The sequence below is a fragment of the Diabrotica virgifera genome, chromosome 8 (assembly GCF_917563875.1).
Source record: "Diabrotica virgifera virgifera chromosome 8, PGI_DIABVI_V3a".
NCBI lineage: Eukaryota > Metazoa > Arthropoda > Insecta > Coleoptera > Chrysomelidae > Diabrotica > Diabrotica virgifera.
In genome coordinates, this window is record NC_065450.1 from 166,697,507 (window position 1) to 166,724,943 (window position 27,437).

The 27,437-nt window shown below is 33.4% G+C and overlaps 1 protein-coding gene across 9 annotated transcripts in view; it reads right to left on the bottom strand.

The window, feature by feature from the left end:
• The window catches only part of LOC126889552 (organic cation transporter protein-like), a 557,313-nt gene that overhangs the window by 19,217 nt on the left and 510,659 nt on the right, over nucleotides 1–27,437 (bottom strand). For all 9 annotated transcript variants that reach the window (XM_050657918.1, XM_050657915.1, XM_050657920.1 and 6 more), the window contains one exon: nucleotides 8,710–8,886. In XM_050657918.1, the coding sequence (XP_050513875.1) occupies nucleotides 8,710–8,886 (177 nt within the window). The remainder of the gene's footprint in view (nucleotides 1–8,709; nucleotides 8,887–27,437) is intronic.

The window sequence follows — 27,437 nt, forward strand, 5'->3', positions numbered from 1 at the left end:
TTACTTACAAGGAATTACTTTTAATTTGATTTTGTAAAAGCTTCTAGTTAATATATTTTTCTGTTCGACTCAAAAAATACTATAAGTTTTACTTGAATTTGTAATTTAAAATCGTGTTTTCGAAAGCGGTAGTCCGAAAGTCAGACTACCGACGTCATCAATTGCGACGTTGCCTTTTTCTCTTCATGGCTTGTAAAGTAAAGGTGGCTATGGTGAAGTAAACTTGACTGAGGTTGTAACCAATTACAAACAAGCATTACGGCGCGGTAACTTTGAATTACTCCTGGATTAAAAATTAGCCATAATATTATAATAAAAGCTAAAAATTGATGACAGTCCCTTTCCACCTTAACATCTGTCACATATAGTCCGTTCTTTAACGGTAAAATATTGCAAAACCTCTAAATTTTAAAGAACCGCTTGGATTGACATAAAATTTTCCATACACTTAGCTAACAAGTCGAAGAAAAAAAGTGATATTGTGCCGATATGTGCTTTTGCCCTGGGGGTGGTTTTCACCCCGTTTTGGGAGTGAAAAAATATTCGTCCAAAGAAAGTCAGGAAAGGAAATGGATAAACTGGCTAATTTTAAGTAACTTTTGTTCTATAGTGTTTTTTCACTAAGTCAATACTTTTCGAGTTATTTGGCAGTGAATATGTTCATTTTTTCAACAAAATAACCACGCTTCTAGACTGTTTTTCGCAAATAACTCAAATAGTAAGAATTTTGTCGAAAAAATATTCTCAGCAAAAATATAGCCTGTAAAAAATTAAAAAAAAATGGTGTATATATCTCGTCTCTACACCTAGTAGAAGCAGAGTTATAGCTAATGAAAAATAGGTTCATATTCGTCAAATTCCAAATGGAACATTTTAACGTGAAATAACCAAAAACGAAGCACATTTCGGAAACAACTCATTACAACTTATTTAAAATATTAAAAAAAGCTTCATTTTTGTTTTATAAAAAAAATTCTAGCATCAAAATTAAACAAGTTACGCTCAAAATAAAGTTATTCCCTTTTGGTTTCGGTAAAAAAATCGAGAAAATCACCCCCTAATTAGTATCTTAAATGAACTTAATCGTTACGACTTCACAATTTTTTTGACTCGTGTATATATTGTTTATATGATCTGTAATATTCATCGGTTCAAAGTCCTTATTATTGAAAGGGCTGTAGTTAAAATGGGTTGATCGAGTCACTGATCACGAATGTATGCAAATTTAGAAACACCAAATCTTAATCAATTTTTGTCTAACAGAAAAACAAAAAAATACATGATATTGAGAAAAGCAAATCTGACTTTTTTTTGTTTTTCGAGATTTTTGGTATCTCTAACAATTTTTAAGTTATTTTGAAAAAAAGCATATTTTTCAAAATTTAAATTTTTAAAAATGTTATGTTGAAACCAAATTTTTTCAAAAATAAGCACTTTGAATCGATGAAACTTACAGATCATATAAACACAACATAAGTTAAATAATTTGTGGAGCGGTAACGACTAATTTAATTTAAGTTGCTAATTAGGGGGTGGTCTTCGCGATTTTTTTTTTGCAAAAACAAAAAGGACCAACTTTATTTTGAGAGTAACTTGCTTAAATTTAATGCTAGAATTTTTTTGTAGAAACAGAAGTAAAGCTTTTTTAAACACTTTAAAAAAGTTATAATGGGTTTTTCCCAAAAAGTGCTTAATTTTTTGGATATTTCACGGCGAAATATTCTATTTGAAATTTGGTGAATATGAATATATTTTCATTGGCTATAACTCTGGTTCTACGATATCCAGAGACCTAACGGTACACCATTTTTTTAACTTTTTTATAGGCTATATTTTTGCTAAGAACATTTTTTTCGACAAAATACTTACTTTTTGAGTTATTTGCAAAAAACCGTCTAAAAATGTGGTTATTTTGTTGAAAAATGAACATATTCACTCGCAAATAACTCGAAAAGTGTTGACTTGTCGAAAAAGCTCTATAGAACAAAAGTTACTTAAAATTAGTCAGTTTACCCATTTCCGGACTTATTTTGGACATATATTTTTTCACCCCCAAGAGGGGGTGAAAGTTACCCCCAGGGCAAAAGCACACATCGGCACAATATCACTTTTTTTCTTTGACACGTAAGCTATACGTATGCCAAATTTCATGTCAATCCAAGCGGTTCTTTAAAATCTAGAGCAAAAACCGTGAAAGAATGTACTAATATGCCACTAGGCATCATTTGAACCTAATTTAAACCTGCGAGTAATGACCAGTGAGTAATGAACCATTACCCACGGGTAAAGTAATGGGTGTTATTATCTATTAAAAATAGTGAATAATGAACATGATATTAACCTTCGGATGACCAAGCGGGGGAAATTGTGACCCCAGCGTATGTTTTTGTTTAATAAATTCAAAAGTATTTTTAATTTTTAACTCATTATTTTTTTATTTGACTTTAATATCATTCTAGATATCCTCATATTTTGAAATAAAAAAAATTCCCTATATTTTACGAATAAAAAATATATTCTTAAGTTGATGTTTAGTAAAATAGCGTCTATTATGTGTAATTACAAGTAGTTTTACGCTAATGACGTCGACTTTGCAAAGTAACAAGACACTTACTCAACATACACACTACACATGACACTAATACTCATGTTGTGACTGGCTGAATGACATAAAGTCCATGCCAAAAAAAATTAAAAATTAAAAAAAAAAATTTAATTTTTTTGTTAATTGTCATTTTTGACATTTTTGACCTAGGGTCATTTTTCCCCCTTGGTCATCCGTGTAACAAAAAAAAAGTTGGTCATCGGAAGGTTAAACAGTGTTAGAAAAATAAATTATTAATGAATGTGAACTAATATGGAACAGTTTTCGAGATAGTTACCCACGAATTTAAGAATAAGGCTTGCACATTGTCAGGATATGAACGATCAGCATTTTGAACATTTAAAGTGATTTTTTTATATTAGCATTCTCATTGGTCTTCTTGTTTTAACAACTATTTTCTACCAAACTTGGAATGTACAAATTAGGAATACGAAGTTCTTTTAAAATCTGGAAAAAATATACAGGGGGTCCCATTTAAATTAAATTTGTTAATGGTATTTCTGGTGAAACCGGAAGTAGAGTAGAAACAAAAAATATGGCGTCAAATGCATTTTGTGGCATTGTACTCGCATGCAAAGTTTCACGAATGGCGTCTGTTTTGTTTAAGATATTTAATTGGTTAAAATTTAAAGTTGGTCTGCTGACTGAAACAGGTCAATTTTTTAAAATTTTCATAAATGATTTTATGTCTTTATTAGTCCAGGAACCGAAGCATTTCACCTCGCAATTTTTACAGAATGGATCGATTTGCTTGAAAATTTGAAAACAAGTAGTGGATAGTTCAAGGATCAAAATCTATATGACGTTGAAAGGCGCTTTTACCATGGGGGAGGTTGCCACCCCATCTTAGGGGTGGAAATTTTTTATTATATTTTGACTGCAAAAGTTGATAAAAATATTGATTCTAAGCAAAAAATGTTCTATACATTTTTTTGATAAAATTAATACTTTTCGATTTATTCGCTATCGAAAGTGTTAGTTTTATACAGAAAAAATCAATGTTTTTTTATATATACTCATTAACCATTCACTCAATTTTCGCCGTAGAAAAATTTTTTTCAAACTAAGTTCTTGGGAATTAAATAACCTACAATTTCATATAAAAACATTTTTTCGTATATCTGATGCTAATCTTTCTATTCTGAAGAAAATGGCATTCTTGCCAAACTACAAAAAGTCGTTATTCGTTTTTAACTCCAGTTTTTTTAAAACTAATCATTCTAAGCCAGTCAAACTTCTAGAATCTATTAATAATACATAAATAAAGAAGAATGAATAAGGCCAATGACTAAAAGCAAAGCTTACTTACAATTATTATGCTTCCAATTGGATTTCTTTTTTTTTCTCAAAAAAATATATTGATTTTTTAACCGTAACCTTTTTAATTTTTATCTTAGAAAGTGTGCTAAAAATAATTTTGTAGGTTTTTACAAGATCTATACGACTATTAATATTAAATTCTTTTAAAATCCTCAGTCGCAAAAAGTGGTGACTTTGAAAGGGTTGGTAAAGGTGATTTTTGCATGTTATTACAAGATTTAATTGTCAATAGCTCACTTAATTTTTACCGTAGAAAAAATTTTTGCAAACCAAGTTCTTGGGAATTAAATAAGCTACAATTTCATATTTAAATATTTTTTCGTATCTATGATGATAATCTTTCTATTCTGAAGAAAAGGAAATTTTTTACCACACTTCAAAAATTCGATATTTGCTTTTGACTCCATTTTTTTAAAAACTAATCATTCTAAACCAGTTAAACTTCTAAAACCTATTAATAATACATAAGTAAAGAAGACGAAATAAGGACAATGACTAATTTGATTCAGGATGGTGATTAGGGGTTTGCTTTCAATCACTTTTTCGCTGAAAAATATAGGGTCTGACATTCTTTTCATTATAAGCCACTTAATTTTTGAGCTAAAGACTTTGTTTGACTTCTGGAGATAGATATTTTTAAATACTTCAAATTAGTTTAAACAAGTTATCCTCGAAAAATGCATAGTTTTTCGTCTTTTGACTTTGAAACTACAATATTTAGCATTTGACGAAGAAGAGCTAACATATAATAAAGTATAGCTCGATTACTATTGGTCTTAAAGAAAATTAAAAAAAACGGTTTTGTTTATTTTTTCAAAAGGTACATTTTTGTTAAGCAAAGTTGTTTTGATAAAACGAAAACTTTTTGAGTTATTAGCAGAAAACTGATTAAACATTGATTTTTTCGATATAAAACTAACACTTTCGATAGCGAATAAATCGAAAACTATTAATTTTATCAAAAAAATGTATAGAACATTTTTTGCTTAGAATGAATGTTTTTACCAACTTTTGCGGTCAAAATATAATAAAAAATTTTCACCCCCGACATAGGGTGGCAACCACCCTCATGGTAAAAGCGCCTTTCGGCATCATATAGATTTTGATCCTTGGACTATCCACTACTTACTCTCAAATTTTCAAGCAAATCGATCCATTCTGTAAAAATTGCGAGGCTTTGTCCTATTTTAAGCTTCATTACTTGGACTATATGTATATTACACCTACGAGTGACGTGACCCATCTGGACGTAATGATGTAATCGTAATCGATGATTTTTTAAATGAAAATAGGGATCGTGTACTAGCTAGTTTTAAAGGTTATTTACTTCTATAATGAGTATCTAATATAAATATTAACATAATTATTTATAGAGTTTGGCCGAAAAAATATTTTTTTTCTACAACCGCGTTAAAAATGCAATTTTTAGCACTCAATACGAGCGTTAAAAATGCTACTTTAAGGCACTAGTGCTTTAAAAAAATTTTAAGGCACTGCAGTTCGTATTGACCGTATATGCAATATTGATGTAATGTCAAAAAATATAAAATTGGAATGTAGTCCTGTCGCCAGGGGGGGTACAACGGCCTCGTTAATTCAGATGGACTTACTCAAGTTTTTTTTATGTATTTTGACCCGTAGAACACGAATTTTTTGGGTAACAGTTGATCCGGATGTCGATAAGATTGTTATAGACCAAGAACTTGAGGAATCAAATAACAGCGATTTTTGGCAAAACAAAACAATATTTTGTATTTTTTGGGCCATTTTAAGTAAAAAATATTTCTACAAGTTTTTTCGTAGGATGCACAGTTTTCGAGATAAACGCGGTTGAACTTTAAAAAAATCGAAAAATTGCAATTTCTGAACCCGAATAACTTTTGATTAAAAAATAAAATAGCAAGTCTGCTTACCGCATTTGAAAGTTTAAGTCAAATTATATCGGTTTTGATTATTTGCATTGGTAAAAATTTATTTTTTTATTGTTTAACAAAGCTATAAACACGTAGGGTTTCCCGTGCTTTTACATGCGTTTTACCGCATGTAACGTAGAAATAGTCTTGATTGCACTAGTACCTATTCTACCTACTCGTTCGATTTTAAATGAGAAATCATAGAAACATCACTCACGCACTAGTTGTTTGTAGCTTTGTTTAACAATAACACAATAAATTTTTAGCAATGCAAATAATCAAAACCGACATAATTTGACTTGAACTTTCAAAGGCGCTAAGCAGAATTGCTATTTTATTTTTTAATCAAAAGTTATTCGGGTTTAAAAATTGCAGTTTTTCGATTTTTTGAAAGTTCAACCGCGTTTATCTCGAAAACTGTGCATCCTACTAAAAAACTTGTAGAAATATTTTTTGCTTAAAATGACCCAAAAAATACAAAATATTGTTTTGTTTTGCCAAAAATCGCTGTTATTTGATTCCTCAAGTTCTTGGTCTATAACAATCTTATCGACATCCGGATCAACTGTTACCCAAAAAATTCGTGTTCTACGGGTCAAAATACATAAAAAAACTTGGGTAAGTCCATCTGAATTAACGAGGCCGTTGTACCCCCCCTGGCGACAGGACTAATGTCAGTCAAGTTCAAGTAAAAGTTTTTGTAGATATTGTCCTGTAATTACGTTTGTAGAAAAAATATTGTATGATATGCGTGATTGTATGTGTTTTAAGGCACTCATGTGAATTGCAGAACTCGCTATTGCTCATTCTGCAAACTTTCACATGCGTGCCTTAAACGTGTACTTTTAACACCTATATCATAAATAACTATTAAATTAAATAAATTGACACAAACATTTTATGTATATAATATATAATTTATTTAATTCAAAATCCATTTTACCGCTGTCAGAAAACAGAAAAAATGTTTATTTGGCATACAAACAAACATTGATTCTCACTTAAATTGTGAAACTACCACTCACCTGCCTTTTGTTAGTTTGCGACAGCAAAATGTATTTTGAATAAATTAAATAAATAATTATATATTACGCACTTCTTCTTAAGGCAATAAATTTGATTCAAAAATATATTTTTGATCACCCTGCATAAATAATTATGTCGCTGTTTATATTACTAAATACAGAATTAAATAATCTTTCAATTAAGCTAGCACATGGCCCCTATTCTTATTTAAAAATATCATCGATGACGTCATCACGCCCAGATGGATAACGACACTAGTACGAAATATATGCCAAAAAATCATAATTTAAAAATAAAAATTCATCAGCTTCGAGATTTTTCTCCAAAATCGTCTATTCTCGAAAAATTGAATTCATTCCATAATTGTGTCCCTCTCTGTATATCTAATCTAATGTGTAGTTTGAAGTATCTAACGAATTAAAATACATAAAATTAAAAAACGAAATTAGCAATTATTGTTTTTTATGTTTATCCTTATGTAATAATATTACCTCCCTGTGAAATTTTATTAAGTAAAGTTTGCAGGGAAGTAGTAATAATAAAATTGTATAACAATTTATATTGAAAAAATTAAAAAATAAATAAAAAAAATTGTGTAATATAAATTAAAAATAAAACAAGAAAAAAACCAAAACAACAAAAAATTTTAAAAACAAAACAAAAAAGTAAAAAACAAATCAAATTAAAAAAAGTATAATAAATTAAACAAAAAAATTAAAAACACAAAAAGGTCCAAACCTCCGGGGTGTTGAACCGAGTTAAAACCTTAGCGCTGTGAAAACCAAAATTTATATATTTATTAGTATTTAGTATTAGTAATCAGTTTAGTATTTTTGTCTAATTCACTATTTGCAAGTTAATTTAATTTGGTTAGGGCTCTGAATGAAGAGTATACCTGCTTGTCAATTTAATGTTTCCACTTCCTTTTTTTGTATTTTTTGGTTTTTATTTATTAGTATCTACCTATGTATGTACAGTGGAACCCCGATAAGTCGGCCCCGATAACCCGGAAGTCCGGCTAACCCGGACCGATTTTCATCAGATAAACATTTTGATTTTCAGTACATATTTTGTATTTTGACAGTGACACCCGTTCTGGGCGTCGAAATGTTAATAAAATTATTTTTTCAATTTAATTGTGGCTTATTTCCCATCAAAATAGTAAATTATCAGATAAACATTTCAACAATAAAAATGTATGTATGTAATATAATATTTGAGAGATAATGTGTATTTGTGTAATTTTAACTATACGATAGTAAAAATGACTCATGGCACAAGCCGGCAGAAACAACAGGCCCCTGTCTGTAGTATTCCTTTATTTTTTATTTCAAACTGTGTAAGCATTGTTTAAGAAAGACTATTTAAAAAATTCTTTTTTAATCAATGGTCTTAGTTTTCACTGTTCTTAATACATAATAACAAAACATCGTTCAGATTGTGACTGTATGAATACAGTATTGTATTGTTCGCTTCCGTTTGCTTAGGTTTGTGTTTGCGTGTTTTTAGTAATTTAGATGTGTAGGTACTGTGCATATTTTTATATATATTTCATGTTATGTTTCATAAAGTATTTTATTCATTTTTAGCATATTCTCCGGCTAACCCGGATTTTCGATAACCCGGATCGGCCGCGGTCCCGATTAATCCGAGTTATCGAGGTTCCACTGTATGTGCTTGCATAAGTATTATATGTGCCCACATGAACATAATGTTATTATATTTGAGATATTGTAGCAAACAGTAATTTATTATCTATTGTGGCGGAATGAATCAAGCAATCCAAAGCCAATAAGAAAAGAAAAAAAAACACTTTAGTACTTAGAATTATAGTTCGTGTATTACCGAGTATGGTCTGTAGAGTAACAGATATCATCAACGTCCTTTTTCTTCCATATTTGTCAGAGATGATACCACTGACAAGACCTCCAAGAGCGACTCCGGCAAGGAACATCATTTCGGCTAAATTTTGTAAACTTTTCCTATCACAGACTAGGTTGAAGTCAGAGATTATGTTGGAACCTGAAACAAAATATGGTATTACAAAACACAGGCTTTTACTTTTTAATAACTTGTATGAAACTATGAAACTACACACAATGGTTTAAACGAGAGATTAATAATAAAAAAAATACTGGATCCTTTGTAAAAGGTATATTTAAAAGACCCCAATAAGGGTTACATCACATTAACAAAACGTTTTCGGAATAACAAATAATCCATCATTAGTGTTAAAAGCCAATAGTATGCATGTGTGAGCCACCAAGAAGTTACGGGTAAAAACCTTTAAATGTTATAAGATCTTAAAAGGTACTACATAATGTTAATAATAATAATGGATGTTGCAAATATTCCTGGATATTACCCAGGGCAACACAGGATTCTAACCCACGTAGATGTAATGTGAAGGGGATGAACCTCAACCTCACATATTGAGAGTTGAATGTCAACCAGAGTTGATTTATAAAGTGTTAGAACAGTACAGTATACTAGCCCGATCAAAGAACAATCTGACTCAAAAAACAATAAAGGAAGGATGAAAATTTGGGAATACGTAGTTGAAGTTGGCTATTATTATATAAGAAAAAGTTTAAAATTCTACATCCCCTCCATTTTACAAAAATGGAGGGGAATACCCTCCTCTCGAAGATGAAAAAAATACATTCAAAATAAGACCGGAACTGGATAAAATGAATTCTAAACAACCTTTCTTTTATAGAGTTTTTTCACTAAGTCAATACTTTTCGAGTTATTTGCGAGTTAATATGTTGATGTTTAACAAAATAAAACATGTTTTTAGACGGTTTTTAATATGGTCTACACGCGTTCAGTTTTATCAGTTAAAATAATTTTTCATCAGAGTGACCATGGTTTCATCGGATGATGCTATAACAATTATTGGTCTATTATGCATTTTGGGAAAGAGAAAACAAAAAAAAGTGGTGTAAACATTGGTTATTAAAAAGAAAATAATATTCGCATGATAATTTACTGGAAGGAGCTCATAATTACTCCAAAAGACTATAATAACTATTTAAGGATGAATAGTTGATATAAAATTACAAAATTTGATTTTTAAGAACATTGGAAAAGCTTCCAAATGCCGATTTTTGAAAGTTAAGAAGACAATTTGTTGCTTGGCAAAGTGTGAAATAAGTGAACATTGTTATATGTTAATAACTTTTATTAAAAGTAACGTAGAACTTTGGTGTTTCACCGAAAGTTGGGTACTGGTGTACTTAACAAATCCCCAAAATTTGAGTGATCCATTAATTATTTTAAAAGTTATTTTATGTTTATCCCAGAGACTTTTTTTTGCAATAACATAAGATAGACATAAGATATATACAGAAAATAATGAAGATAGGGCAATTCTGCGGATGTTAAATGAAATTAGAAGACTTTTACGATTAGTATGTATTAAAAAAGTATAACAAATTATTTATTATAGTCACAAATCCTAATGCCAATTTTCTGAAATTTTTAGTTTATAAACATTTAGAATAACTTTAAAAATACTGTCCGTAGAAAAATCTTTTTACATACCTATTCGAAAAGCTGGATTTTGCACGAATTTTCAAAAAAGTATTTCAAATGGTGACTAGCAACTACACAGTTTTTGCTACACACCTTCAGTTTAAACTGCACAGTTTTAACTGAACAGTTTTATCTAATGAAATTTCAATTATTTGTCAGTTAAACTGTACAGTTTTCAGTTTTGCCTACACATATAGGTTCGAACATATTATATAGGTTTCTGAACTGAACAGGTCGACTGTTCAGTTGAAACTGTGCAGTTAAAACTGAAGGTGTGTAGCAGCCCTATCACATTAATCCTTCCTCTCTCTCACCCACCACTTTCGCCTCTCTGCATTGCTCAGTGTCTGCCTAGCAGCTTGTCCAGTTGGGATCGCCAATGTGAAATTCGGGCTGTAATACGTTTTTTAAAAGCAAAATGCCTATTGATATTTATCGCCAGTTAATCAAAGATTATCGGTAAAAGTGAATACCTGTTCAATATATTCGCAAGTGGTGTAGATAATTCAGTGAAGGGCGAAAGGAAATTCATGATGAATCTGAAGGTCTTGCGCTCCCATCTTCATCGTAAATTTTTATTTGTTTCGAACATGTTGAGCAGATATCGTCGGCCTCATAATATGAAAAGTGCCTAAGTCCAAATTAATAAATTTTATAGGAGACGAAAAAAAACTGATTTAAAGAATGATTTTTACTTAAAACTTTATCTTATTTGACACAGTTACTTAGAATAGTGTCCGTCAGCCTTCTCATAAAGATAGATCTATTTTTAAAATATTATTACTATAAAAATGGAGTCAGGCAACTTTCATTTTTGAAATAAGGAAAAATTTTGGAGTTAGGCACATTTAAAAACGAAAATCATGAAGAAATGTGCGTAACTTCATAAAAAGGTCGCCAAAAATAAACTGTGAAAAATGCTTAAGTCCCACAAGAAAAACAAATGTGGGGTTTTAAGGATAATAATGCTACTTAAATGTAGTTAACACAAAAACTATAATAATATGATCAAATTGATCGCAATGGAAATTGGAATTTCGCATGGAAATAGTTTACACTATTTCCATGAAAATACGTTAGCTTATAATACTTATCTTGAAGATATAACACAGCGGCGCAGCAAAAGTACATCTAACCTCAATGAAAATGATAGACTTTGGCAAGTTTCATGTGATTCACCCAACGCCGTGGAGTTGGGTAGAATTCTTTTTTGTGGTTCTAGCGACATCTATTGACTTTTTTGAACTTTTTTGTCTTGCTATGCATGCGTACCATAAATATTAATCAGATGGCGCAAAAATCTCATTTTTGCTTATTTTGGGACTTAGGCACTTTTCATACGAGGCCGACGATATGCTCTCCAACCCATAAACTTCGATTAACCGATTATAAACGTTAACAGGTTAAATCCATTTTGCATTTAAAATAACGTATTACAGCATGAAATTCACATTTAGTCTGGGCTGATTATCGGAGAATAGGCCATTTTTGGGAAAAGTTATTTACCAGTAATTTTATTGCTGGAATCGAATCTTATGATTGTATATATTAATAATATAGGTTTGCAAAGTCCACAGATAGTGTACTACTTTTTTTATAAACAAAATGGCGCCCGAAAATCGTGTTTTTTTCAATTTTTGCTCTATAACTCCAAAGATTTTAACTTTACACCAAAAACACTCAAATAAAAATCCACCGCAAATAAATTCTGCATAGAGACGTCTTTTTTTCCGATTTACTTCGATGAAAACTTCCCACGGAAAAAGCGGGTTTTTCCAACAAAATCTTTAATTTTCAACTAAACTTTTAGAGAAGTAATTGTTAAACAATAATTAAATAACTAGGTAATGTAAAAGCCCTTTTCGTATGGATTATAATTCCAGAAGTCGATGGAAATTGAACGAACAGTTTAGCAACAATTGAATTGTTAATTAAAAATTTACGGTCGCTATAATAACGACAAAAATTATGATGCATAAGAATAACTATGATTTTTTCATACAAAGGCACTACACCTATCTCATGTAATTTACGGAATTGAAATTGGACTATTTAAGCGGCCTCAGGAATATTTTAAAATTATAAAAATGGTACTCGAAATACAGCAGCAGGACGCTTCTTTTAAAAGAAAAAAGGTTTAATTATGATGAGTAGTTCCTGAGATACAACCGGTCAAAGTTGACCGGAATTTACGGCAAATATATAAACAAGAGGATCATAATTTTAAACCATCACCTTTTTATTTTTGTCGTCTTTCTCCACACCAATTTTCATATCCTTAAAATACTCATAACATATATTATTATAATAAAAACTATCGATAATACGTGTGAAAATTGCCAAAAATAGCAAAATTCCAATCAAAAATTAGGTTGGAAAAAATGTAACCCTCAAAGTTCCAAATCGGTATACGTTAAAAAAAAATGCATTTTCTCGGCTTCTCATGAAGCAATTTCCTTCATTCTTTTTTTGTTCCCAAATAATTCGAGTAGAGCCATCGAACTAACGCATTATTTAAATGTCAAACTTGCTTTCGTTTTGTTATAATAAATTAAATTATTTATTAAAACACAAAATTTTAATTTGTTTAAATAAAAATTGTTTAAATAATTATACAGCTTTCAAATGAGAATATTTATGTTTCTAACTTTAAAAGGTACACTTGTAGTAAGTTTATCTAAAAAAAAGCCTACAACTGGAAAAAATATGTAGTTTTCTGTTCTTATAAATAAATTAATCTATTATAACAAAACAAAAGCAAGTTTGACATTTAATAATGCGTTAGTTCGATGGCTCTACTCGAGTTATTAGGGAACAAAAAAAGAATGAAGGAAATTGCTCCATGGGAAGCCGAGAAAATGCATTTTTTTAACGTATACCGATTTTGAACTTTGAGGGTTACATTTTCTCTACCTAACCTAATTTTTGATTGGAATTTTGCTATTTTGGGCAATTTTCATAAGTATTATCGATAGTTTTTATTATAATAATATATGTTATGAGTATTTTAAAGATATGAAAATTGGTGTGGAGAAAGGACAAAAATAAAAAGGTGATGGTTTGAAAATTATGATCCTATTGTTTATATCTTTGCCGTAAATTCCGGTCAACTTTGACCGATTGTATCTCAGGAACCGCTCATCATAATTAAACGTTTTTCTTTTAAAAGAAGTGTCCTGCCGCTGTCTTTCGAATACCGTTTTCACAATTTAATTTAGTTTAATATTTCCCGAGATATTCTATTTAATTATAAGCCAAAAAATTGTTTACAATTTTAAAATATTCCTGAGGCCGCTTAAATAGTTCAATTTCAATTCTGTATAGTACATTAGATGGGTATAGTGTCTTTTTATGAAAAAATCATAGTTATTCTTATGCGCCTTAATTATTGTCGTTATTATAGCGACCGTAAATTTTTAATTAACAATTCAATTGTTGCTAAACTGTTTATTCAATTTCCATGGGCTTCTGGAATTATAATCTATACGAAATGGACTTTTACATTACTAAGTTATTTAAATATTAATTAACAATTACCTATCTAAAATTTTAGTTGAAAATTAAAGATTTTGTTGGAAAAACCCGCTTTTCCTGGGGAAAGTTTTCGTCGAACTGAATCGGAAAAAACACGTCTCTGTGCAAAATTTAATTGCGGTCAATTTTTATTTGAGTGTTTTTGGTGTAAATTTAAAATCTTTGGAGTTATAGAGCAAAAATTGAAAAAAACACGATTTTCGGGCGCCATTTTGTTTATAAAAAAAGTAGCACACTATCTGCGGACTTTGCATACCTATATTATTAATACATACAATAATAAGATTCGATTCCAGCAATAAAATTGCTGGTAAATAACTTTTCCTTGTATTTTGCTAATTAGCCCAGAGTAATTGGCGATAACAGCGACAGTGACCTTTATCTTCAGCTGCTAGGCAGACACTATGCAATGCAGCGAGACGGAAGTGGTGAGTTAAAAGAGAGGAGTTTATTTGTAAGGAAGTGTTGCCAGATTTCTCCCAGCACATCGCACTCTTTCTCAGCGGTATAGGAAACTTTTTTTACGAACGAACCTCGTATATTTGTTATAGAGTTTGTGCAATAATTTATTCAAAAAATCTTAGTTTACCAACACCGTAAATAATAGATAAAAAGCAGTAGTAAAATGAGCGTAATGTTTAGATAATTTTTAAGTGAATTGTTTAGTAGAAACCTTATTGTACAGACAAATTTATTGTATGTCTAGAGTACGTCATATGTAAATAATTGCATAATAATTATATTTAAAAATAGAAAAATAATAAAAATAGGAATCTATGTTATGTTTACCGTATTTGATTTTTTTATTTTATTTTAAATATACTTCCTCACGTATTTATAAAATAACACTTATTTACCTCCATTATGGATCATATATGGATTTTCATTTGTTAAATTTGCAATTTTTAAAGATTTTTAATTTTGCAGCTTAGGATATTCACTTTAGAGAAAAACTTTTTTATAGAAAGTTGTAGTGAATTAAAAAACCTACCATTTGAGCTATGATAAGTTTAATTTCGTTTATTGGTTATTGCAAAACAGCCTGCGAAAGGTCCAAAATGCCGTTTTTTACAATTGCATTATTTATTCTACAAATCATTTTTTTATATTTTTTAAAGCTTTAAAATGAAGATCTTTCAATTCCAAACATAAAAGAAAGTTGTAAAACCAGATTAACGAATTTGTTGCTTAGATACTATAAATTGTTTATCCCAAGAGGTCAAATGTCGAAGGCTATAACTTTTTGAAAAAAAATCTTAGAGAGTTGGTGAAACATCCAATCTCCTTTTAAAGAGTTATATTTTCATATTGTGATGTAAATAAATGCGTAAAACATTTTTAAACCTCTAATTTTTGGGTTTGAAAATAAGGGGGCAAACTTCGTTATAAACATTTAGAGTTGAAGCGGCCCTGTACATCCTATGAGTTTTTAACTTACAGATTATTGTTGCTGAAGACGAAACGCAGATTTATAAGAAAATAAAAAAATTCTACGACCAACTGAAGCCGAGATAATTTTTGGGTTTGAAAACAATTTAATAATATTACCATTATAATATACAGTCCGCTTAACACTGTATTTGTTTTTCTTGATAAACTTTTATATGTGAAATCTCATTTCTGAAGAAATAATATTACAAAAATGATACATATATATGAAATATATAACTATATTTTTAATTTTCTCATTGGTATATAAATATAATAATAATAATGTTACTTCTTATTATACAATATAAAACTTTTTCTTCTTGTAGTGACTATCCGTTTTGGATGTTCTCCAACGGATAGTCACTACAAGAAGAAAAATTTTATATTGTATAATAAGAAGTAACATTATTATTATTATATTTATATAACAATGAAAAAATTAAAAATATAGTAGTTATATATTTCATATATTATTATATGTATCATTTTTGTAATATTATTTCTTCAGAAATGAGATTTCACATATAAAAGTTTATCAAGAAAAACAAATACAGTGGTAAACAGACTGTATATTATAATGGTAATATTATTAAATTGTTTTCTGTCGAAATTTAATACAAGTTACGTAAAAATTTTCCGAGCGCGCGGGGTATACTTTGAGAATTTGGTGGGCAACCTCCACGTTTGACGTGTATACTTTTGAATTTTGCAGTGAAATTTTCCTAAGTCTTTTGGCGGACGGATAATTGCACTGTCAGAAAACGAAAACACGAGTGTAGATTCAGTGGAAGCGGTGAAAACCGTTTCAGATATTTCTTCTTTAGTCTTTTTCAAGACTAACGTCGAAACTACATTATCTAAACCCAAATTAAGGAATGTTTCAGATCCAATTTTGAAGGAAAAAATAATCACGAAGTTGACGAAGTTTGTTACAAACAAGGTCCACAAAAAGAAGCCATTTAGTAAGACCAGCAAATCAACTCAGGACAAGAAAAGAATTACCTTGCAGACATACAGGATGAGGGCACAGAGCGTAGAAAGGAAAACCAGGGACGCCAGCGAAGACAGGAACGAAATGGACACTACCAGCAACGAACCACCGATGATCGAGGTACCAGTAAAGAAGGTCAGGACCCAGAAACCCGATGAACAACAACCAGGAACTTCGACGGTGTCTACAAGCAACAGGTTCGAGAGGTTGGCCAAACCAGACCTAAGGAACAGCGGAAACGAGGACCCAACCACGAAGGAGGCAAAGAAAGAAAGGATTCCTCCCGTAATCCTTGAAGGTAACATTGGCGAGTTTAAGAATGTGGTATCAAATATATCTTCTATTCTAGGGCACAAGCAATTCCAGATAGCACCTGCTGGAAGAACGACAAGGGTCTACACCTACAGCCTGGATGACTTCAAAAAGCTCCAGGAAGGACTCAAACAGAAGCAGGAACCATTCCACACCTTCGCCAGGAGAGAAGAAATCAAGAAGAAGATCGTCATGAGAGCAGCCCCCAACATGGATACAGCAGAGATGGAGGCTGAACTAAAAGCAGAAGGGATCGAAGCCACGGTCACAGCCATGAAGCCAAAAAACGGAGGTACAGGAGTCTCATACCTTCTACAGATGCCCAAGGACCAGGACATCAAGGAGGTGAAGAGGATCACAGGAGTCCAGAACGTGAGAGTCAGATGGGACTCTTACAGCAGACCATCCAGAGCCACGCAGTGCTTCAACTGCCAGAATTTCGGACATAGCGCCAGGAACTGTTTTAGGGCACCAAGATGTATGAAGTACGCCAAAGGACACGCAACAAGGGATTGCCCACTTCCCAAAAACGTGGTCAATACGGTGGTATGCTGCAACTGTGGAGGTGACCATACTAGTAATTATTCGATGTGCCCCAAGCACATCGACTTTCTTGATTCACAGGTAAAGAGGAACCAAAGGAGCATTCCAGTGCCACAGGCCCCAAGACCAGTCCACCCCTCAGTCCATAGAACATCCGCAGGAGGGATGTCCTATGCCCAGGCGTCAAGGAGTGAACCACAGCAGACCAGGATGCCCTTCAATCCACCGAGGACGAACCAACCGAAGACATCAGGAAGCCAACCATCCAAGATGGACCAGATCAACGACCTATGGGCTGAAATCAACGATATGGTTGATTACGACAGGATGATCCAGTTGCTGACCGCCATGAGGGACGAGCTAAGATGCAACAAGGACCTAAGGACGCGAGGAGCCATCTTCGCCAAATACGAAGCCCTCTACAATGCCCCATAAGAAGTTGAAGATCCTGCAGTTCAACATAGCGTCCCTGAAGCTAAGAATCAACGAATTGAGGGAAGTGGTTATCCGACTCCAACCAGATGTCATCTGCCTGTCAGAAACAAACTACATGACGACAACTCAGCTCCCTAGGATTACCAACTACGAGGGATTTGGAAAGAGGGATGCTCACACCGATAGAGGAGTAGCTATTTACATCAGAAATAGCCTGGTATGGTATCAGGTAGAGGTTGTATCTCACAATTTTGAAAATGTTGGTGTTAGGATAGGTGATACTAATATTTTCTCTTGCTATAGGAAGCGTCAGATTGAGTTACCAGATCTTGGAGAATTAGTTGCTTTAATGAATACCTCAGAGAGTGTAGTGCTAGCCGGAGACTTCAACTGCCACCGCACAGCATGGGGATGCCCAGAATCCAACCGCCAAGGGGAAGCACTACTAAGACATTGCGAAGACAGAGAATGGATGATCTTCGCACCAGATGAACCAACCAGAATAAATCCAATCAGAGGACAACGAGACAACACCCTGGACCTCTTCATCACCAAGGAAGCCATTATAGAGGACACCAGGACCCATTACGAGTGCAGCTCGGACCACAAACCAGTCACCGGAACCCTGACGACAACGGTGGACCTCCCAACAGTAGAACCAGAAGAAAGATGGAAATGGAAAGAAGCAAACTGGACCAACTACAGACAACAACTCAACCAATTCCAGATGAAGAGAGACTTCGAAACCACGGAAGACATAGAAGGAACGGTAGAAGACATCACCAGAAGGATCAAACAAGCCATGGAAGACCACATCCCAAAGGAAAGGACCAACCACAAAGGGATAGTCGTACCAGCTGAAGTTCAGGACATCATCAAAGACAGAAACAGAGCCAGACGAACCTACCAAAGAACCAGGAGGGAAGAATACAAGACATATGCTGACGAACTATCAACGGAGATAAGACTACGACTCAGCACCCTCAACGAAGCAAAGTGGCACAGCCTCATCCGAAAAGCAGAAGAAAACCACGGCAACGTATGGAAGATGATCAAATCCAAGAAGAGAGGAAAACAGAGAATGCCACAGATCATAGACGAAGAGGGAATCCACTTCGAAGCACAAGGAAAGGTAGACGCCATAGCTAGAAGGTTAGCCGCCATCCATGGACAGAACAGGGAAATGTCGGACCCGAGGACCATCCGTCAAGTCAACAGAGAGTACGAGAGAATCACAGCAAGAGACGAGTTCCAACTTGAAGACGAAGACCAACTACACCCACAGGAAGTCATCAAAATCATTAGAAAGCTCAAAGGTTCCAGAGCCCCAGGCCAAGAAGGAATTCACAACATAGTCCTCAAGGAACTACCAAGGAAGATGATGGTCCAACTGTTCTACATCTTCCGGTTCTGTCTGCAAAAAGCCCACTTCCCGAACAACTGGAAGCATGCCAAGACGATACCTCTCCTAAAGCCAAAGAAGGATGGTAGAAGACCAGTAAACTACAGGCCAATATCCCTCCTGGAACCATTGGGGAAAATACTGGAGAAGATCATTTTCAAGCGACTGATGAAACAAGCAGAAAGAAGAAGAGTTATCCAAGACGACCAATTTGGATTCCGAAAAGGAAGGAACTGCGAACTACAACTAGCCAGAGTAGTCAGCGACGCCAAAATCCAGTTCAACAGGAACAACAAAACAGCAATGGCCATCTTGGACATCGAGAAAGCCTACGACACAGTCTGGAAAAAAGCACTAATCTTCAAGATGAACAGGGCTGGTTTACCTCATTACATTACTAATATTTGTAACAATTACCTTAGTAATAGAACATTTCAGGTCTCTGCCGACAGAAAGATGTCTAGGATGCAAGAAGTCCAGGAGGGGATGCCACAAGGCAGCATTTTATCCCCAGCTTTATATAATATTTTCGTTTCAGATATGCCAACGGACGCCAGAACTAATACTGCTTTGTATGCGGATGATACAGCCATTTATACATCAGGAAAGGACGAGGGGAGAATAATCGAAAGATTAGAAGACCACCTAGAAAGGATCCACCAATTCACGGACAAATGGAAAATAAGGATCAACAGGGAAAAGACGCAGTACACCATCTTCACGAAGAACAACCTGCCAGCTCCACCACTAACAATGAGAGACAACATCATCCAGGCCAGCCCATCCATCAAATACCTAGGCGTCCACCTGGATAAAGGGCTGACATTTCATACGCATACAAAGCAAATTAAATCCAGGGCAGCTCAGGTAAAAAGACTGATACAATCTTTTATTTACAGGACATCTCCACTTTCCAGGAAAAAGAAGATACAACTGTACCAGGCATACGTACGACCAGTGATGTTGTATGCCGCACCAATCTGGAGTTCCACGGCCGAAACCAACTGGAGAAGACTGGAAAGGACCGAAACATCATGCTACCGACTCATCGAGGGATCATCATGGCAGGACCGGATCAGCAACGAGACAATCAAGGACAGACTGCAATACACCCCACTGAGAGAAGTCGCCGTGAACAGGACCAGGCACTTCTTCAACACAGCTACCAGAAGACTCAGGAAAACCAGAAACATCCTCGCAGACAACCAGGCCCAGAGGATGTTTCGAGAAAAACACCGACTGATCGACTGGGCGATCAACAACTAGGATAAGAACCGGACCAGGGAAGTAGGCACTTAGCCGGAAAAAAGTGCCTACAGAAGAAGACGAGGACGCCACCCACAGCCAGGACCAAGAACCGACCAAGGAGACAGCCAAGAGGGGATGGTGCTACGCGGAACATCCATGAAGAAAGAAGGCTAAAATATCTTAAGTTTAAAATCTGTAATTATTAATGGCAATAAATGTTTTTATTTTTATTTTTATTTTTTATTTTATTACGAGCGCGCGGATTTGAAGCGAGCCGGGCGATCTGCAAAATACGGCCGTTCGCAAAAGCACCGATTTTAAAAATAATTTTTAATAATTAAATGTAATTATATTTTATAATAATTTTTATTTTAACACAATGTAAGTCTTTCTTTAGTCAATGACTGTAAAATAATTTCTTAATTGTTATAAATAAATGCACTACGATTTAAGAAAAAAAAAAACAATTATCTCGGCTTCAGTTGGTTGTAGAAAATTTTTATTTTTTTATAAATCTTCGTTTCGTCTTCAGCAACTTTAATCTGTAAGTTAGAAACTGGGCCGCTTCAGCTCTAAATGTTTATAACGAAATTTGCCCCCTTATTTTCAAACCCAAAAATTAGAGGTTTAAAAATGATTTACCCATTTATTTACATCAGAATATGAAAATATAACTCTTTAGAAGGAGATTGGATGTTTCACCAACTCTCTACGATTTTTCTTTCAAAAAGTTATAGCCTTCGACGTTTGATCTCTTGGGATAAACAAGTTATAATATCTAAGCAACAAATTCGTTAATCTGGTTTTACAACTTTTTTATGTTTGGAAATGAAAGATCTTCATTTTAAAGCTTTAAAAAATATAAAAAAATGATTTGTACAATAAATAATGCAATTGTAAAAAACGGCCATTTTGGACTTTCGCAGGCTGTTTTGCAATAACCAATAAACGAAATTAAACTTATCATAGCTCAAATTGTAGGTTTTTTAATTTACTACAACTTTCTATTAAAAGGTTTTTCTCTAAAATCAATATCCTAAGCTGCAAAATTAAAAATCTTTAAAAGTTGCAAATTTAACAAATGAAAATCGCAATATAATAAAAGCGCACAATATTTTTGGTTACATTTTAGTAGAAGTTTTTCCTGGCATCGTCCTTTACAACACCTGATAGGTTTCAAAAATTCCTGAATTATATCCTGAAATCGACCTATTTTTCACCCACAGTCTGGGGTATAAAAGATTAATAACAATTATGAGAAATAAGGCAATGATGGCAATTTGCATAAAAAACTCAAACGACTGGCTGTAGTAAAGAAAAAGAATATTCCTGGTTGTAAGTCAAAACGAACCGAATCTGAAGGTATGTATACATATGTGCACGCTAGGCGCGCGCGCCGCTTGCGCCTAGCATGTTTGTTAGATTAGTACGTGTTTTCAAGAGACACACAAACGTAGCGCCTCTTGAAAACACGTACTAATCGAACAAACATGCTGGGCGCCGAGCCAGGGCCCCCGTAAGAACTACTGGCGCCTGTGTGCAAAAAAGGATTTTGGCGCCCCTTAGGGGATTTTGATGTTTTCTTCTTTATTTTTTTTGAAGGTAGGTAGGTAGGTACTTGAAATACAATGTGCGTGAAATAAATGCAAAATAGGAACAAGTAATACCATTGCAACACCATTCTTCTTCTTAAAGTTCCCTCTCCTATCGGAGGTTGGATATCATAATGGCTATAGTCACTTTGTTGGCTGCTGCTCTGAATAGTTGTAATGAACTACAGTTAAACCATTCTCTAAGGTTCCTCAGCCAGGAGATGCGTCTTCTTCCTATGCTTCTTCTTCCTTGGATCCTTCCTTGCATAATAATTCTCAGCAACTCATATTTTCCTCCTCTGGTAATGTGACCCAAATATTCCAGTTTTCAACACCATAGCAAATCTTAATTAAATAAAGTTTAAGGGGCTTTATTGAATCAATTCTGCTGGACCATCATGTCACACATAAAGGGTTTAAACTTAACCCGAGAACATTTTTTTTTCAAAACATCCCATCCTTTTTGTGGATGGCGAACCCAGAGTAACGCGATTTTCAAATTTTGTCCATTTAAGGTACGTTTTTACTGCAGCGGCTGGCTCGTTAATCGCTGAAAGATCGTCGCTGAACCTAAAGCGCTGGTTTCCTCGACAGCGGCACCGACAAACTGCGACCGTAGCACTGCGATGAATAACGTCAGATTACGGTGAAAAATTCAAAGTACTTCACTGCGGCAATGGAATGTGCAAACTCAGCAAGCGGTGGCTTCCAACGCATCCTTGAAAACCACCGCTATTATTTTGCATGGTACAGTTTTTTATGACGTCATTCATCGCAGTGTTATGATCGCAGTTTGTCGGCACCGCTTTCGAGCAAACCAGCGCTTGAGCATTGATTGCGGTGTACTGCTTGTGTGATTTGTTGGTAGTGCGTGTTTCGGAGTTTTGTATTTGAGAGATTTTTGCTTGTTTTTATAAGTATGTCTCATTTCATAATTTCCTAATACATCGTTGTTTATCACAATTTTGAAGTATCCTTCTTCTTGTCTGCTTTTAAATATTGCATGTTTTTATATGAATATTGACCAATGGCGTCCTTGATATCGGCGTTACACCAAATACATTAGACTATACACCAAATACATAGTCTAATGTATTTGCTTACACCTCGATGCACACAGCGGCCCATAGCTAGCCTAATCTACAGGTTATTACCTATATCTATGATCGTCGCCCCCGTTAGCGAAATTATTCCGATTCGATTTTTTTTTGCACAAACTTACCATAATACTTACTTATAACAAATCCACAGGGTGCCAGGCGGTGCCGTGGTCGAAAAATTGTTTAAACAATTTTTTTAATTCACAAAAAAATTTTCATTTTGAACAATTTTTTTTAGATAACTTGGGTCATTCTGAGTAGAAATGGTCCCTTTTCATTTTTCTCTAAGATTGATTGTTGTCGAGTTATACCTACGCGATTTAAGATTTGAAAAATGCAAAAATGGCCATATAACTCGACAACAATCAATTTAGAGAAAAATCACAAGAGACCTTTTTTGCTCAGAATGACCCAAATTATCTAAAAAATTGTTCGATGTGAAAAAATTATTTTTGTGAATTTGTTTAAAAAAATTGTTTAAACAATTTTTCGACCAAGGTACTGCCTGGAACCCTGTGGATTTGTAATAAAGACCTCTTTTTGAGTAAGTTTTTGCACAAAACTCTAATCGAAATCATTTCGCTAACGTGGGCAACGATATAGCCTGGACTATAACGCTAATTGTTAATAATTAAAAACAACAGTTTTGTAACAAAATAATGGCAAGAATTTCTTCAGGATCTTGAAGGAGAGGTTTTAAACTTTGATTTCGTCACTTTTCGACTTTCATAATAATAATTTTTAATCGAGTTATTAAGACTTAAAAATAGCCATTTTCGCATTTTTAAATTTTAAATCGCGTATAACTCGACAACAATCAATTTTAGTGAAAAATGACTAGAGAAATTTTTTACTCAGAATGACCCAAGGGATCTAAAACAATTTGTTCGAAATGAAAAAATTAATTTTGTGAATTTGTTTTAACAATTTTTCGACCACGGCAACGCCTGGCACCCTGTGGATTTGTTATAAGGACCTCATTTTGAGTAAGTTTGTGCAAAAAAATTGAATCGGAATAATTTCGCTAAGGGGGCGATGATACAGTCCGGTCTAATTAGTTATTTGATGGGTATGGGATTTTCAAATCTTCTCGTTTCATCATTTGAGCGTTGGCTTATTGATGAGATAGAATTACCGCCCACACACTATTACTTACATATTTAGAATTTTCAGCTTTGTCTACGGAATGGGTGTTTATTTTTATAGCGAGATTTTTTACTTTATATCTATAGACAGACTAATAATGTCATCCAAACAAAGTAAAACTGAACTATTTAATTTTTCAACTTTTATTTTAAAATTAATTTTTGCTTTCTGATTTTTTTTTTGTAAATATTTTTGCAAATTTTTACCCTCAGTTTTGGCGCCCCTAAAGGATGGTGCCCGTGTGCATTGCACACTTTGCACATATGGTAACGAGGGCCCTGAGCGGAGCGCATATGTATACGTACCTTAAGATATATTTTTTTTACAATCAATTATTGTGATTTAATCTTGTAGGAATACAATATTTACTTAAACATACGACAAGAAACCAGTTTCAGAACTCTTTAAAACTTTTAGAAGCTAGCATGACATTTAAACTAGGTTAACTAAAATTTAAATATATTTATAAAAGGACAGTGCCCCAGTCAAGTAAGAAAAAAAAGCTGGAAAACGTATACCGATTTTGAACTTTGAAATTCAGCCTAGTTTTCTTGTGTCTTGAACATAATATGAAAATTGGTATGGAGAAAGAAGACCGAAAGAATCAGGTAACGGTTCCAAGATTACTATCCTATTGTTTATAACTTCGTTGCAAAGACCGGTCAACTTTGACCGGTTTTATCTCTGGAAGTACTCCACGCAATTCAATTTTTTTTAAGAAGCTTCCAATATCTGGTCTTTTCCAGTACCGTTTACTGAATTTAATTTAATATAATAGTTACCGAGATATTCTATTTGTTATTAAGCCAAAAAGTTGTTTATAACTTGAAAACATTGCAGACGCTGCCTTAATAATCCGGTTTCAATTCTTTAAAGTATATTAGATAGGTAGAGTGCATTTTTATGTAAAAAGAATTTACAAATTTCGAAATGGTCTACTTTTTTCTGAAAGTTTTTAAAAAATTTCAACTCAAAAAATATTAGATAGCAAAATATTATTATGAAAAATCTATGAAGTCGATTTTATTGAAATTTGGTGGTCGGTTCATATTATAAAATTTTCTAAGCGAATTATGAAGGTTCTAAAAGTGTATCCTAAGTATGAAGTTGAAAAATATTGAATAAGAACAGCCTTGTTTCCCCTTGTTTTTGTATTAATTGCACTTTTGCAGCCATTGGAGAAAATCTACCTTTCTTTCTCATAATCCTTAGTGCCCTTCAGGGCGTTGGATGTCGGGTTCCGCCTTTTATCCATTTCTTCCAATCGCTTCTATTGGTGGCCAGGTTCTTCATATCCCTCATACTCATGTGTCTCCTTTCACCTATATCCTGGATCTGGTCCATCCATGTCTTCCTCGGCCTTCCCTTTTTTCTTTTGTTTCCCATTTTGGCTTCATGTACCTTCTTTGTAAGTCTCTTTTGCTTCATTCCTTGTATGTGTCCAAACCAGCCTAATTGTTTGTTTTCGATCTTCCTCTTTATCGGTTCTTGTTCCAGGTCTCTTCTAATATCTTCATTTCTGAATCTATGAAGCTTCGTGACTCCGGCTATTCTTCTCGTATATTTCATCTCGGTCGCGTTTATCATTGATTCATGTTTCTTTTGCACAATCCATGTTTCCGCCCCATATGTCATTATCGGATTTACTATGCTGTTATAATATACTCTGAGTTTAGTTTTGTTGTTTATTTCTGACTTTCCAAAAATTGTATTATTTAAAGAGTAATACACGTTAGTTGCCTTCTTCAGTTTATTACTTATTGCCAAGTCCGTTTTCCCATCATCTGTTATTATATTTCCCAAATATTCAAAAGTAGATACGTGTTCTATTACTTCTTCCGTTACTATTATATTAGTATTCCTTTCTCTTTCTCATCTTCATTTATTATCATAAGTTTTGTTTTGTTGAGATTCATTTCCATTTTTAATTTCTGTAATATCTCTTTTTGCCAAATATCTATTAGTTTCTGCATTTTTTCTACTGTGTCTGTGATTAAAATTATATTATCAGAATCTTTATTGCATTTAAGTTTTTATATCCTACTATGTATTGAAGGTTTCTTGTTTGATCTTTGGTATTTTTGATTAAAGTATTCATGACTATTATTATAAACAAGAGGGGACTTAGTCTATCTCCTTGTTTAATTTCCTTATCCCATTTAAAAGTGCCTGATCTTTCTCCATTTATTTGTACTTGCCTTCTACTTTCATATGTATAGATTTTATGACTTTTATCATCTTTTTTGGTATATTATAGCTCTCCAATATTTTCCACATTATTTCTCTGTTCATCACATCAAATGCCGGCTTCAGATCAACGAACATGAGAAATAGTTCATCCCCTTTACGGCATTGTCTCTCTATTATATTCCTTATAATGTAGACGTTATCGTTTGTTTGACGATTTGATCTGAATTCAGCCTGTTTGTCTTCCAATTCTTTCTCTATCACTGATCTTAGACGCTTCTCTATAATTCTCGTGTATACCTTTAAGGCGACCGATGACAAGCATATTGCTCTATAATTCTCGCATTCATTATGTTGTCCTTTTTTGTATATTGATAGAACTATGTTTTTCTTCCAGTCATCTGGGATTTTCTCTGTACTCCATGTTTTCTTGCATATCTGTAATAGCCAGTCCTCTCCTTTTTCACCCATACATTTTATCATTTCTGGATCTATTTGGTCCTCTCCTGCCGCTTTTTCAAGTTTAATATTGTTTATAGCTTCTTTCAGTTCTTCTTTCCTTATACTCTCTGGTTCCTCTTCCTCTTCAAATTTTGTTCTATTTCTTTCTGCTTCATTTCTTTCTACTTCTTCGTGTTTAAATTTATCTTCGTAGAATTGTTTACATATTTCTACTATTTCTGTAGTCTCTATTTTCAATTGGTTATTTTTATCTTTGATTCCATACTGGTCCCTAGATTTTTCCCTCTTAAAACCTTTATACGATTCCAGAATTTTCTGTTATCTGTTTTGTAATTTGCTTCCAATTCTTTTCCAAATTCTTCCCAGCTCAGCTTTTTCACTTCCCTTGCTGCTATCTTTGCTTTATTACGTTAAACTATGAGAAAGAAGATCGAAAGAATCAGGTAACGGTTCCTAGCTTACTATCCTATTGTTTATAACTTCGTCGCAAAGACCGGTCAACTTTGATCGGTTTTATCTCAGGAACTACTCCACGCAATTCAACTTTTTTTTTAAAGAAGTGCCCTATCGGGTCTTTTCCAGTACCCTTTACTGAATTTAATTTAATATAATCGTTACCGAGATATTCCATTTGATATTAAGCCAAAAAATTG